The following is a 15,673-nucleotide window of genomic DNA, read 5'->3' as shown; positions in this document are numbered from 1 at the left end:
GCCAAAATTACTAGCCCCTCCCGCTCAACCCCCCGTAGCCCGCACCGCATACCTACCTAACCTAATCTACTTTTCTAGTAGCATTTCGTTATGCTACTAGAAAAGTAAGTTAAACTGCTATCAGTTAAGTGGGTTACGTTAGGTTAGCACTGCGACCCTTACAGAAACGAAATGGTACTAGAAAAGTAGGTTAGGTTAAGTTTCAACTGCTACCCATACAGATACGAAACGCTACTAGAAAAGTGGGTTAGGTTAGGTTTGAACTGCGACCCTTACAGAAAAGAAATGCTACTAGAAAAGTGGGTTAGGTTAGGTTTGAACTGCGACCCATACAGAAACGAAATGCTACTAGAAAAGTGGGTTAGGTTAGGTTTGAACTGCGATCCTTGCAGAAAAGAAATGCTACTAGAAAAGTGGGTTAGGTTAGGTTTGAACTGCGACCCTTACAGAAACAAAATGCTACTAGAAAAGTGGGTTAGGTTAGGTTAGAGCTGCGACTGTTACAGAAATAAAATGCTACTAGAAAAAGGTGACGAAGTGGATTAATTAATTTAATAGGATAACGATATATTAAATGATTGCACATTTTTAATTAAAATGTGGTTACAATTTTGTGATCATTTACTATTTTTGCGTTTACAATGATTATTTTGGAGCCATTTGCTTTAATAGGATAGCAAGATTTAAAAATTTGGTTATCATTTTACATTAAAATGGAGTTCTAATTTTGGTGGTAATTTACTATTTTTGGGTTTACAATGATTATTTTGGTGTCATTTTCTTTAATAGGATAGCGAGATGTAAAAATTTGGTTATCATTTCACATTAAAATGGGGATTGAAATTTGGTAATCATTGACTATTTTTGGGTTAATAATGATTATTTTGGTGTCATTTCCTTTAAAAGGATAGTAAAATGTAATAAAATTGGTAATCATTTCACAATAAAATGGTGTTATAATTTTGGTGATCATTCATGATTTTAGGGTGGTAAAATAGATTTTTTTGGTATTAAATTTTACTAAATCTGGTGATCAGTTAAATAGCAGCCATATCTATATGTATATTTATTAGCGATACCCTCTTGACGAATTAAGTAAGAATAGTTATTTGTACAACAAGAGATCAAAGTTTGATATTTCTTCGAGTGCTTATTTTGAGTCCCGTGCAAGCGAAAGATTCTATAATAGATTCACGAGCGTAGCGAGTGAATCTAATTTAGAATCTTGAGCGTAGTAAGGGATTCAAAAGCGCACGAGATGTAAATAACTTTGATCTCGTGTAGTACACAAAATTTTTCACCCTAAGCAGTGAGAACATACCTAGAGGGACAGAGATAATAGAACCCAAGTATATCGAACTTGTATTAGACCCCGCATGTTGAAATGACATTTGACTATAAAGATCACTTGAATGACATTTTGTCTCACTCAGTGAGCAAAATGCGATTTTGCTCACTGAGTGAGACAAAATTACTTATTGTTTTTAGGAAGCAAAGTACCCTTGTTCGAGCTGCTGAGGTGAAAATTAATTTAAATACCTACTGGAGACATATGACTAAGTATGTGAGAGCTTCTTCAATTTGAAATAATGTTTATTATTTTTCAATTATATATGATTTTCAGTGCGTCGTACCTACTTTCACATTAAGCGCGTTCACTTAATTTGTTTTTCATCCAATTAAATTCGTCAATACTGTTTGCGACTTCGAGCAACACCGGCTTCCGACACATCGGAAGGGAGGGGCCCAAGCGATATCTCACCGTACAAATCTTTCTGCCATTTTTCGCGGGGGGAAAGGTGCACACAGTCGCACTTCTCACACACTTACATACAAAATCCAATCTGTAATGACGACACAAATACATAGAAAATGACACAAGTCAAAGACAAATCTTGCAAACCTCGATCTCTTTTTGTGTACGGACGAGTGACAAGTGTCACAACACGCACACTAACTCATTTTCGTTGAAGTATGTTATAGTATTCTGAGAGATGAGAAGTCGGATTTGTCGCTCGACCGATCCGCAATTTGTACTGAGCGAGCAAAATCGATAAATCCAACAATTACATGAGACTAAAATGTAATAATTGTGTTTGAATGTAATTAAACGTATGATATGTAAAAAAAAATATTACATGTGAAATGTAACACTTTCTTTTTGTAAATTTGATGTCCTCGACCTCTTTTTATAACAAAAAACCGAGCAAACAGGCATTTTTGTGCAGCAGTGTTCACGCGCGCGTCTGGACTCGGTCTAGTGAAAAATCCAAGTGCAACTAGTTTTATTACCCGCGCTAGATTAGATTGACGCGCTAATCTTGTACCTCGGCAGAGGGGAAATAGTGCGAATGCCGCCTCCCTTCCGTGTTGCTCGAAGGTTTGCGACCATTGTTCCGAATATTCCACAGCTATGCTATTTTTTTTTATTTTACGATACTTTTTGTGATTCGCACCAACAATGATCCACCATTTACCAATTATTATCCTTATTGCAATCAGATAAGGTACTAATGAATACTGAACTGTGGTGGTTAGCGTGGCAGACACGGGATCCTAACGTCCGTTTGTTCCACAAATTAAGGCGACCGATTACCACACAATGGGACAAGAAGTCGGGCACTCGGCTAACTGCAATATAAAAATCTTACAGTATTTTAACATTTTAGGCCTGTGCACACCGAATGCGTGTGCGTAGACGTGCACGTGCGCGTTGTAGTATACAGATCCTTATTAGAGACGGCACACCGCTTGCGTGACGTCCCTTTTACCACGAAGATTCATGGCCACACACAATGTCGGTAGATGTGGATAGAATTTCTAGAATACTCCTACTTAGATACGGTCCAGTTCAATAACATCTTTACAAGCCAACTTCCCTAAAATAGGTATATTTACACGACCTTATTTTCAGTGTCTTAGAGACGTTTAAATATAATATTTTTGGAACTTTTACTTGTAAAGAACAAAAATGTAATTTTCAACAAGATACTTTTATCGCTCACTGTAACTTTCATTGCACAGTCAATGGCTAATACGTATTTACAATGATCTTCACCTTCAGTCTAACAAAAAAACGTAGGCAAGTATTGCGTCAGTGACATAAGACATTCAAAAATAATAACTATGTCACACTCAGTAAAATCACAGCAGATTTTTATAAGAAAAAATACTATCAGAAAAAAATAAGTTGTCAAATCCCTTTTCTTGACCATTCAATAAATTCATAATTTGGTTTATATTCCTATATTATGGTTTATTATAAATTCTTTAACACGGATACAAAATAAGTTTCATTACTTATTATGAAGTCAAGATACTGAATAGGAAACAATTAGGTATATTATAAACATATACACATACTCACTATAGTCAGCCATACCGGTGATAGTGTCACTGACGAATTCACTTTCGAAAGATCATATCAGCTGTTGAAAGCTAAACGTTCCGTGTGGGTAGTGACGGTGTGTCATATCTATAATGTTATCTAGAAGATCATTGTGATACTCACGACGATTGGCTGTCATCATTTCACTTTCTTTTGCTAGGTAACGGCTCACATCTAGGTAAAATACAATTATGAATGTACTTATTGCCAGTCATACCTACTTCATTGTCATCGTTGTCATCCGATCATAACGTAATTTTATGATTTGTATGACAGTAGATATCATTATATTTAAGATTGTCTATTGCAAAAAAAGCATTTTTTCGACACAAGCATATTAAAAATATTGTTTTGATTTCCTAATTATTCAAATTACAGCCCTCCCAATTTCCTAAAGAAAGCAAAAATCTGCTGACTGTGTTGTCTAATAATTCACTATCTAGTGAGCTTAATAATATACTTAATTATAAGTCACCTACATATAATTTAACAACTAAAATTTCTGAAATAATTCCTTCCGAGATTGTTTTTCGAGTTATAAATAATCAATACGTAAATACGATTAACAAAAGTGTGTGTAGAATTAAGCGTGATTTATGTTCAGATATAAACACTAGGAAGTGGATAAAATCCAGACGTTTTAGCGTCTAAGTGCATGGTATCGTAGTAGGTATGGCCATGAAACTAATAATATATTTATATCGTAAATCTGAACCACTTTGCAAGTTTTTCTAAAATAAAAAAAGCGGACAAGTGCGAGTCGGACTCGCCCATGAAGGGTTCCGTAGCAGCAAGTAACATAATAAAATTGCGGTTTACGATTTCTGACGTATTAAAAAAAAACTACTTACTAAATCTCGTTCAAACCAATTTTCGATGGAAGTTTGCATGGTGATGTACATCATATATTTTTTTTAGTTTAATCTTTCTCTTATTTTAGAAGTTACAGGGGCCCCCACACATTTTACCACTTTGGAAGTGTCTCTCGCGCAAACTATTCAGTTTAGAAAAAAATGATATTAGAAACCTCAATATCATTTTTGAAGACCTATCCATAGATACCCACACGGTATGGGTTTGATGGAAAAAAAAATTTGAGTGTCAGTTCTAAGTATGGGGAACCCCCAAAATGTTTTCTTTTTTTTTCTATTTTTGTGTGAAAATCTTAATGCGGTTCACAGAATACATCTACTTACCAAGTTTCAACAGTATAGTTCTTATAGTTTCGGAAAAAGTGGCTGTGACATACGGACGGACAGACAGACAGACAGACAGACATGACGAATCCATAAGGGTTCCGTTTTTTGCCATTTGGCTACGGAACCCTAAAAAGTGAGTAGGTAGTAAAGAGTTAAATACTTAGTCAAGTTTAACACCTGCAACTGCAACGAAAAAAAATATAAATAGAAACATTACTTAAATTCGATGAAAGGAATAATTACTGTATTACGTATATTATATCAAAACATGGCTAAAGCTAAGTCGGACAATAATTATAACTGGCTACGAAAAGAAAATAGGTAACTGATTTTACAGAAAGTAAAACCTATTCGTAAAATTGTTGACTAACCATTTCGGCTCGTACCAAACCATATTTAGTCGCGATTGGAAACATTAATTTTATATTAATCTACAGTAGATTTATATAATTTACTAGATTGAAAAAAGGTTAACATGCAAGTCATAATTCATACGTTTGCAAGTGAGATCTACAGCGTAATGTTTAAATTACATAATTAATTGCCCAATAAAACTCGCTATGAGCTCAGATCGTCAGATCAGATGTCAGATGTTGTGGATTCTCACGAGAACTGGGCTCATACTTACTTAAAGTTGTGAATAAGCTGGGTAAGAGCGTTTTCACATTGGCCGATCAGACAAACATACAGAATTGCTGTCACGTTTATAACAGTTTGGACACCGACGCCGAATAAGTTTCGGTTGTTGTTAGATAATATACCTATTGAATTGACCCTAATATAAGTCGTAAGTTTGGCGAACCTAATATAAGTTTAAAAGTGTATCATACTTTTGTTAAAAAGAAAGTACCTACCTAACTATTATAAGTATATAGGCACAGTAGTATAGTTGAAATAAACTACCCACTGGCCACTGCATACAAATATTCATAACAACGAACACAAGTTCCGGTGTAAGTAAAACAATGAAAATAGTACCTACATTTTAGACACTAATAACCCGTTAGCCTGCTCATTGTTGGTATAAACAGAAATAATTCACCTACGCTATTACGGTAAAATACAACTACAATGTTTTATCGAAATATATAATATACGATATGAATATTATTTTCATTGATTTCCAATTAATTAACGTATAACCCATATCGCAACATAGATAACCTCAATGTTCAGGGTATCAGCTCGCTGGCCAGATTACTGGCCATTGAATGACGTGTTTAAACTATCGTTATTGATTTTAATAATATATCATTTTTTGGCAGTAGGAATCTAGTACCTATGTCAGTAGTAGTAGTAGTAGTAGTAGTAGTAAACTCTTTATTGTACAAAAAGACATATTAAAAATAACATACAATTAGTAAGAAGTACAAAGGCGAACTTATCCCTTTGAGGGATCTCTTCCAGTTAACCTTTGAGTAGATGAGAGGAGAAAGTGAAAAGAGGGTGACAAAGGCAGCAAAATGTACAACAAGGTACCAGAAAGATAAAGGATATAAATACATACAAAATTTATAGGATAAACATACATATATTACACAAAAAGGAATGGGGAAAATACACTAAAAATTGGAAAGAATTAGAACGATATAAAGCAACTATACAATAGAAATATAGACAAATTAATCAGCCAGTACGACTATATATTATTGTAATTGTTCTATGTTATTTATTATTTATTATAGATAGGATATGTTTTTCTTTTAAACAGCACGTTCTATGCTTATAATGGTTTTATTGTTTTATACTTGTTCTCTCTTTCAAACTCTAGGTATGTAAAATAAGTGATAATGCCTATACTGTTTTTTTCTTAATGATAGATCCCTACTTACATACCGAATATCTTACGGTATCTTCTCGGGACAAACGTCCTTCTATTTCAACTGTTGATGAGATAAATGTATGCCATTTATAAGTGCATTATAAATAATCATTTAACTAATTGATTACCTACTTATTAAAAGATCTTGAAAGTGACTAAAGGCCAGAGCACACTGGCTGCGCGTGCGCCAAAATGTCCGAGCCGCGCACGCACACGTCACGCAAGCGATGTGCCGTCTCTCATAAGGATCTGTATATTACAACGCGCACGTGCACATCTACGCACACGCACCCGGTGTGCACAGGCCTTAATAAATTAGCTGTTTAATTTACTTTGGTAGGTACTTGTCTCTAGTGTTGGTTGCAATTCGGAACCACTTTATAGAAAGCTATCACAGTTATCGGCGCCACTTCGCATAGTTCTTATCTTATCATTATAATCTCGGTTTCGGGTTTGATAAGTGTCTAGAACTACTTCAATACGTCATAGCATAATATGCTATTTTATGATTAGTACGTCATAGCATAATATCATATTATGATTAGTGATTATCTTGGTAGTGCAGTAACGTTACATACGTTCATTATTCGATAACTTTATTGTGATCCTAAATTCCAACCTTTCACTTTATTATGTAACATTTATTTATTAATGCAATAAATATATTTTTTTTCAAATGGACTTTTGATTAGGTACTTACCTATAGTGTAAAAGTTTCTTCTTCTTCCTCGCGTTATCCCGGCATTTTTTGCCACCGCTCATGGGAGCCTGGGGTCCGCTCCAAAAACCAAATTACACCAAAACCAAAAGTTTAATCAATATTATTAGCAGCGGACATAACACCCTCGTTATTATTACCACAAAACTTTCGTAGAATTTGCGTGTAACAATTTGCTCTTAGTAACGCTTCGTAGCAACAAAACATTCCAACAACTGATGGACAAAATGCAGTTATTAATAAACATTTTTTTTTCAAAAAATAATAACATTTTTGATACTCAAAGCTTTTATCGCTGACTACTTTTCTTTTAACAGGCAACTAATACTCATTCATAAAATTCTAACAAACCCAAACACAATTAGGTTGCGTTGTTTTATAACCGAGTTCCAATGGCCACCTATTTGGCCACCTGCTGCAGTCTCCATCATAAGATCAGTCCGATGGTGCCATACTATTGCATTGTCACCCAACTTACAAAATAATGTATGCAAATTTTCAGTTTCATCGGAAACCGGGACGTGGGTCAAATTTTATTTGCAAGATTTGGTACAAACATACATAGGTATTTATTTAAATAAAAGCAAAAGTAGTGTTAAGCACCTACCTACTTATTTATTTACATTTTATTTTATTAATATGGCAGCTAATGTTGCTTTGTCGCTTCTCATTTAAGTACAAAGTAGCTTACTTGATACCCAGGTGCCACGTAAAGATGTTTGGGTTTAGGTATATACGAGTACTTACTATTATGGTATAGTCGGCTTAGAGGTTGTTGTAGCTATAGGTCTTATCTTATCTTATTGTTTTCGGGGGCCCTTGCGGATACAATTCGACCCATTGGGATCTTTTGTGCAGTTACCCCCTAGAAGAGATCTGTCAACTAGAGATGTGCGCCGATGGCAAAATCATCGGCGGCGGCGTCCGATGATTTTTTGACCGGCGGCGGCGGCGTGATCGGCGTGAAATCGGCGTGGCATAATTTTTGATACTGCATGAGAAGGTGGCTGTAGAAACTCTATATTAAAGCCTTCTGAGTATTTACTAGGCTATCCAAAACATATTATGTGTGTTTTCTAAATTATTGCCGAAAATTATATCCCATCATGACACTTGGCAACCATTTATTACCAATACCAACCTAACGGTTACCAACGGTATGTTTAAATATTAAAATAAAAGGATACTTTAAAACGCTACATTTTAGGCAGTATTTTTACTTACTTTGTAAGTGGAATACAAATAAAACAAAAAAAAATATTTTTAAGTTAAGTCTTACATCTATGTATATTGACTTTTCCCAGCCGCTGTCGCCTCACCTAGGATTTGTTACGAAATAATGATGAACTACATACTTTACATTTGTCTGAACTGAAGTTTAACAGAAATGTAATGTTAGATTAAAGATGTCTTCGTTTTCCAAAGAAAACGTCTCTGGCAGGTAGATTCACTCAACAGAATGTCTTTGAAGTGTCCCGTTTTATGGAATACTAAGGTCTACTTTGTTTTCTTTACTACTGCAGCTTAGTGATGAATTGGTGATAGTTAGTGATTTAAGTTCCTATAAGTAGGTATAATTGTTTAAGTATAGCTTATTGACAAAGAGTGGCAGAGTATAAAAACAGCAGTGACGTGAAGTTCAGCTAAGAGCACTATCGGAGAAGCAAAACGTTCAAAAAATATGGAATGGTTTCATAAGGAATACGAGGAAGCCCTCAATAAAAAGATTGAAATGCGGCTTAAATATCTCCAAAACGATGGCTTAGAAAACAAAGAACTTTATAAGAACGAGAGGAACAAATGCAGAAAAATGGCGAGACGCAAAAAGAGAAATATGGAAAGGGAGAGGTTTAGGAGAATGGAGGATTTGAGGGTGCGTCATTTCGTACGACCTTTTTACAGCCTACGTAGTGGATACCAGCCGAAAACCAATGCATGCCAAAATACCTCTGGAAGTCTTCTCACGGAAAAGGCAGATGTGCTTCGGAGATGGAGAGAACACTTTAACGATCTCCTGAACATTCCGCAAACAGCCACGGAAAAAGTGCCCATTTACTTTGACGTTGAAGAACGATTACAACCGCCTACTCGGTTAGAAGTCCAGCGGGCTATGCGTTGCCTCAAGAATAACAAGGCGCCGGGACTTGATACTATTGCTTCAGAGTTACTCAAAAAATGAGGCAGCGATCTCGAGAAGCGAATGTTTAGACTCGTATCTATGATATGGGAAGAGGAAAAGATGCCAGAAGATTGGAATTTAGGTATTATTGTGCCTCTTCTTCTTCCTCGCGTTATCCCGGCATTTTGCCACGGCTTATTGGAGCCTGGGGTCCGCTTGACAACTAATCCCATGATTTGACGTAGGCACTAGTTTTTACGAAAGCGACTGCCACCTGACCTTCCAACCTAGAGGGGAAACCAGGCCCTATTGGGATTAGTCCGGTTTCCTCACGATGTTTTCCTTCACCGAAAAGCAACCGGTAAATATCAAATGATATTTCGTACATAAGTTCCGAAAAACTCATTGGTACGAGCCGGGGTTTGAACCCGCGACCTCCGGATTGAAAGTCGCACGCTCTTACCGCTAGGCCACCAGCGCTCTTATTTGACCCTAGTTCTGTAGAAAGCGACCAACTTTTTATTTTTGTCAAAGTGACTTACACCCTAACTCAGTGGCTTTGGTCGCTTTCTGCATTGATGATAAAATAGAGTTAGTCGTTTTCTGCATAACTACGGTCATTTATTATCGCAGGTATTATTGTGCCTATCTTCAAAAAAGGAAACAAGAGCATCTGTAGCAATTACCGAGGTATATCGGTTTTGTCTGTGGCTTATAAAGTTTTATCAGGAGTCGTGTATTGGCGCCTATGCGGCTATGCTTAAGAGATATTAGGAGAATACCAATGCGCATTCAGGCCTAACCGCTCTACTGTAGACCAGATTCACCTACTGCGGCAAACACTGGAAAAGGAATACGAATACAACATCGATCTTCATCACATGTTTGTGGACTTCAAGCAGGCATTTGACAGTGTTAACCGCGCACAAATACTCTCCAGCATGCTGTGTTTGGGTGTGCCAAGCAAGTTGGTTAGACTTGTGGATGCCACTTTAAAACACTCCAAATCCGTTGTGGCGATACAAAACGATTTATCTGAGCCTTTTGAGATTCGTTCGGGAGTGAAGCAAGGAGATGCGCTTTCGTCCATAGTTTTCAACCTGGTACTTGAGGCTGCAACGCGTAAATTAAACATCAATGGGCTGATCGACTACAACACAACTCAGCTTGCTGCGTATGCCGATGACATTGTCATTACCAGTAGGTCGAGAAACAGAATGGCCGATCACTGCCTAAACCTGCAGACAGAAGCCGCCACGTTTGGATTACGTGTAAACGTATCCAAGACTGAGTACCTTGCGACATCAAGACAGACTGGACTGCCAACAAACATCTATGTCGGCAATCAGGACATCAAAGGTGTGAGCAGCTTCAAGTATCTAGGAGCGACGGTTAACTCTCAGAACAAAACCGACGAAGAGATAAGGGCGCGCATAGCTGCTGGGCACAAATGTTTCTACGCGTGTAGCAAACTTTTGAGCTCTAAACTGCTTAGCATTAGATCCAAACTTATTATCTATCGCACCATCATCAGGCCTATCGTAACTTACGCCTGCGAAACTTGGACGCTAACTCAGAGAGACGAACTAAAACTTGCAGTGTTCGAAAGAAAAGTGCTCAGAAAGATCTATGGTCCTGTAATAGAACATGATACCTATCGTCAACGTATGAACCACGAGTTGGATGTACTCATAGAGCACGAGAACATCGTCAGGGTCTGTAAGTCACAGCAGTTGAGATGAACGGGTTACCTTGAAAGGATGCCGTACAAGAGGGCAGCAAAAGTCATGACAAGGTGGACGCCGCAATAAAAAAGACCGAAAGGCAGGCCTAAGAAGCGTTGGATAGATTGTGTAGAAGAAGATCTTAGGAAGATGGGAAAGTTTACCAACTGGAAGAAGGTCGCCAGACACCGCGACAACTGGAGGAAGATTGTGGAGGAGGCCAAGACCCACAAAGGGTTGTAGCGCCAACGGAAGTAAGTAATAGCTTATTGCGAAGCTTTAAACTGATTTTTATAATTTTGATTGAAACATGGTATAATAATATACTCCGCCTGGTACTCCATTCCGAGATTCGCGTATGACCTAACTGACACGCGCCTACGTCATCATGCTGTTTACAGGTTCTCAAACTTTGAAATGTGGGAGAATTTTAACCAACGGTGAAAATTATTTTAACGGCATTAATTTTAAGTTATTCATGTAGAAACATAGTAAAATAAAACAAATCTAATGTATTAAATTAAACTTTATTTATCTATACAAGACAAACGTTTAAAAAACTAATTCACAGTTACACATTAATTACCAAGCTTACGACGTGAAAAGTTTGGAAAACACTGCGACTGCTGACACTGAGCGAGAAGGAAATAACAATTAACACGCGTTCGACAAGGATGACGGTCAGGGCATGAAGTTATCTAGATCCGAATTGTCAAATGTGCACAGCGCTATCCTGTGTTGCCAGTAGTATAAACAGAATTACCCGAAAGTCTGAAATTTCTTTCGTGAATCGGAAGATATTGCTAACGAGTAATTAAAAATGACGTGTTATTGTAAAATTTAAGCTAAAATACATATAAATGAAAATTATAAAATTATAAAGAAATATTTTAACTTATTAACCATAGGTATAATGTACCCATGTAACATGTTATGTTGAAATAAAGTGGCAATGTTATTGTGACGTAGGCCCGTGTCACTCTGGGAATGGAATACCATGTTTTATTAGACCATGGATTGAAATATATATTGTTAAGTAAAAGAAGCTGATAATCACCATAAAATGACTAAGAATTGATCGTGTGTAATTTTAAATGAAATTGTATATTATGTGATAAATAAATAAATCATATTTTGATTTATCACATAATATACAATTTCATTTACGTTCTACAAAAAAGCTGTGCGAAAAAATATCAAATAATAACCTTAGATCCAGAAACTAGATCTTGTTTAAATTAACACTAAATCGTTATCACAGCTAACACCGCAACGACAAAAATGATGCTAATTTGGTTCACCCGCAAATAATAAGCGAAAAAGCATAAGGATCTTTAAATTATACCTCTGACACTATCTATTCACTACGCAACATGGAATAAGACACGATAGGTATCAAAATTTCCCACGCCGATTATACGCCGGTCAAATTTATCGGCGGCGGCGGCGTGGAAAAATCGTCGGCGGCGGCGGCGCGGCGGCGCGGCGCACATGTCTACTGTCAACTACTCAAGAGCTTTTCCCACCATATCCATGTGTCGGATGATGGAGCTCATGGGTAGCGTTTTAAAGTCCTTTGGTTCCAGGTATCCTGCTCCAAAGTCCTTCATTCTTTGTCTGGCGAGGGCGTGACATTCACACATTAAGTGTCTTACTGTCTCTTCCTCTTCGCCACACATACGACAATCGGTGTTGTCAGAGTGTCCCATCTTGGCCAGAAATCCTTTGACCCCGTAATGGCCAGTAAACACCCCCGTTATGATTTGGAGTTGTCTTTTGCTAAGTTTCCAAAGCTTTTTGCTCCAGCCGGAGTCTATTCCTTGCATAAAGAGCTTTGCATGCTTTAGACCCGTCAGACTATCCCATTCTTCCTGGTGTTTGGTCTTGGTATGGTCTTTAATAGCCGTTGTGATGGTTCCCTGTGAGAGCTAGGCTAGCTATAGGTACTTTAGCAGCTACTGTTTTCTGTCCTATAAGTAATATAGAATAAATACAATAATAATGTACCTCTATAACTTTAGAGCATCTATATGTAGAGTAAGTAATGTAAAGCGTCTAGTGTGAAGAATATATATACTTACTCTCTTTGGTGTGAAGTCTCCGATAAATATTAACGTTTAATTATTCGCTTAGTATAATTGTAAATTCAAACAAAATTGACATTCAGACCACGGTCATGCCAAATAGCGTCACGTATGAGATAATCTGTGTGTGTATAACGATACACCGCCATGTAAAAACGTCCCTGGCTCGTATAGTGTCACATACATCTCGAGCGCTCGATTATTTTGGTTGCATTGTGTGTTCAATTAGATTTGTTTGAGTAGGCATGTTTACTGGTCGTGTATTATCATTGCTACTGCGCGCAGTAACTGTTTTTAGAAGAACCAGTGAATAGCGAATTCGAGTTTTGTAATAGCTAGGCGTATCGGGGACTCCTTTATACTGGGTATCCATCCAGTATGCTCAATTCGCCTCCGCGCGAAAAGTCGTTGGAATGTTATCCTTGGTCAAACGACAATGAGAAGGTGTAAAATTGTTTTAACAATTTTAAAATGAATAATCAATCTGTTGTAATATGATACTATTTACTATTATTGCCCGTTTTACGGAGTGTAATTTAGACCCGGACGGCCAGGATTACATCAACCACAATTGATGGACTGATTAACGGAGCTGAGCAGAGAACTATGAAACGTTAAATGAATCCAGCATAATTTATTTTAAAGATTCTCAAGTGCAAAATGCCTAACATAAGCCTCTTTCGTTTCCAGATGCAGACGATTCTACACCACAACGGCAGCGGCGCAGCAGCGTACACCGGGCGTCTGAAGAAACGCGAGGTGCACCGAGCTATTACTCTGCATCCTGTGAAGGACCACCGCCATATGTACAGACTGCATACTTACTTTAAGGTACAGAATTGTTTTCAGTTGGCAATAGCCCTAGCTTGTTAAAAGGTGATCTTCTTGCACCACAGCAGACGGTAGTGACGGTACATACACCTGGCGTTTGAAGTGGCGCCTCACCTCGTGAGGTGGTCTTCACATGCACAGGCTGCATACCACAAAATTTGCTCACCACTTTGCAAACCACAAAAGTCGGCGACTCGCCGCTCCGTTCAGTAACGATCAGAAGTCGTTTAGCTAGGCTGAAGTGAAATTTATGAACACCGCAACTGGTTTATTCATTTCGTTATCCTAATAATAATAAGCAGAAGTTTGCTCATAAAATAATTAAGCCTAATGATAGTTTCTTTCGCGGCTACTCTGGGTCACCAATCGAAGCGATTGCCCAAAGTCCGATGAATCTGTCATAGTGTCTGGGATTAAAAAAATACATAGCTTATGTATATTCAGTTCAGACGTATGGATGTTTGGTGAACGTATGGTATTTGGGTAGAATTTAGGAATTTAGTTTATAACCTAAATTAACATGTAGGATTTTTTTTATTTAAACTCTAGCTGAGGTTTGAGCTAGAATCCAATACATGTCTGTCAAAAAGGGTCGTAAAGATACAATATATTGCAGTTCATGGTAGGTATGTGTTTCTTCCTCAGTAATAAAACACACACTTTATTAGCTAATACCGATTGCTTACCCACTTAACACCTACACTCACTTTCTGCAGAACAATTGGCTTTCTTTATGGTAATGCCGGGTATACAACGAAACAAACATGGAACTGAGAAAGTACCACTGCGTCCAAAAAGGTTCATGTAGAATTCAGAAACCCTATAGTGTCTCCATGACAACATAAACTTTCATACAAAACGAAACTTAAAACTAAGTAATCATGGGGCGAATTTTTGAATTTCGACCACTCTATTTCGTGTATTTCATTGAATAATATCTCCACTAACTAGGAATTTAAATTCTACTAATAGAATTGAAATCGAGTGGTCAATACCAATAGATTCCAAATTTCGATCACTCGTATTTCAAAAATTAGCATTTCGTCGTTTTCCACCGATTTTCGAGTGACGAAATCGAGCGATCGAAATTAAAAAATCGGCCCCCAGATAACTACTTATGCTGAGTCTCGTCACCGTAAGTAACAGCACAACAGGTAGTTTTGTAATGTAAACCTAGTTTTAAATTTCAAACCTTGCAAATACTTTGACACGTGGCGGACCTTTACATGTGGCAATGAACTTTATGAAACATGACAATATATCTTTACAGACATTCCTAGTCCCTAGCTTGAGCTTATGATGATTTGTAATTCACTGTCTACGCTAGGTTGTTTTTATTTTGCGTAAATGTTAAACGCTCACTTTATTTATACTTACCTATAGATGGTCGTTATTATTTGACTTTCATACTCATTCATTTGACAAAATGATAAAATATAAGGGATCGGAAATGATAGAGTACTTGAGGGAAAAACAAACAAAATTGGACTTTACTTTCTTACACCTTGGTAGGGATTGCAAACCGGATTGATTTTCAATCCGGCCGGATCCGGCCGGATTTTGGCCACAATCCGGTTAGGTGTAAGGATATTAAAGTTAATTAAATGACATATTTTTCAAGTTTTATGCGTTATATGAGAAACAAAGGGTATTTTTACAAATAAAACAACAATTTGAAGTTAATAAGAAACTACTTTTGTGTCACAATGTCAATCTCAATTAACAAAAAAAAGTGAAATCGAAGTAATTTATTAATTTTATTATATTTAATCATTCACATTCTGCTCA

At 37.0% G+C, this 15,673-nt stretch overlaps 1 protein-coding gene across 1 annotated transcript in view; it reads left to right on the top strand.

Moving 5' to 3' along the window:
* The window catches only part of LOC134798809 (chondroitin sulfate synthase 1), a 79,535-nt gene that overhangs the window by 40,056 nt on the left and 23,806 nt on the right, over window positions 1–15,673 (top strand). The window contains exon 2 of the mRNA XM_063771197.1: window positions 13,745–13,885. Within this exon, the coding sequence (XP_063627267.1) occupies window positions 13,745–13,885 (141 nt within the window). The remainder of the gene's footprint in view (window positions 1–13,744; window positions 13,886–15,673) is intronic.

The sequence above is a fragment of the Cydia splendana genome, chromosome 17 (assembly GCF_910591565.1).
Source record: "Cydia splendana chromosome 17, ilCydSple1.2, whole genome shotgun sequence".
Taxonomy (NCBI): Eukaryota; Metazoa; Arthropoda; class Insecta; order Lepidoptera; family Tortricidae; genus Cydia; species Cydia splendana.
Note: the sequence above shows the minus strand (reverse complement) of the source record. Positions and strands in the feature narration are given on the sequence as shown.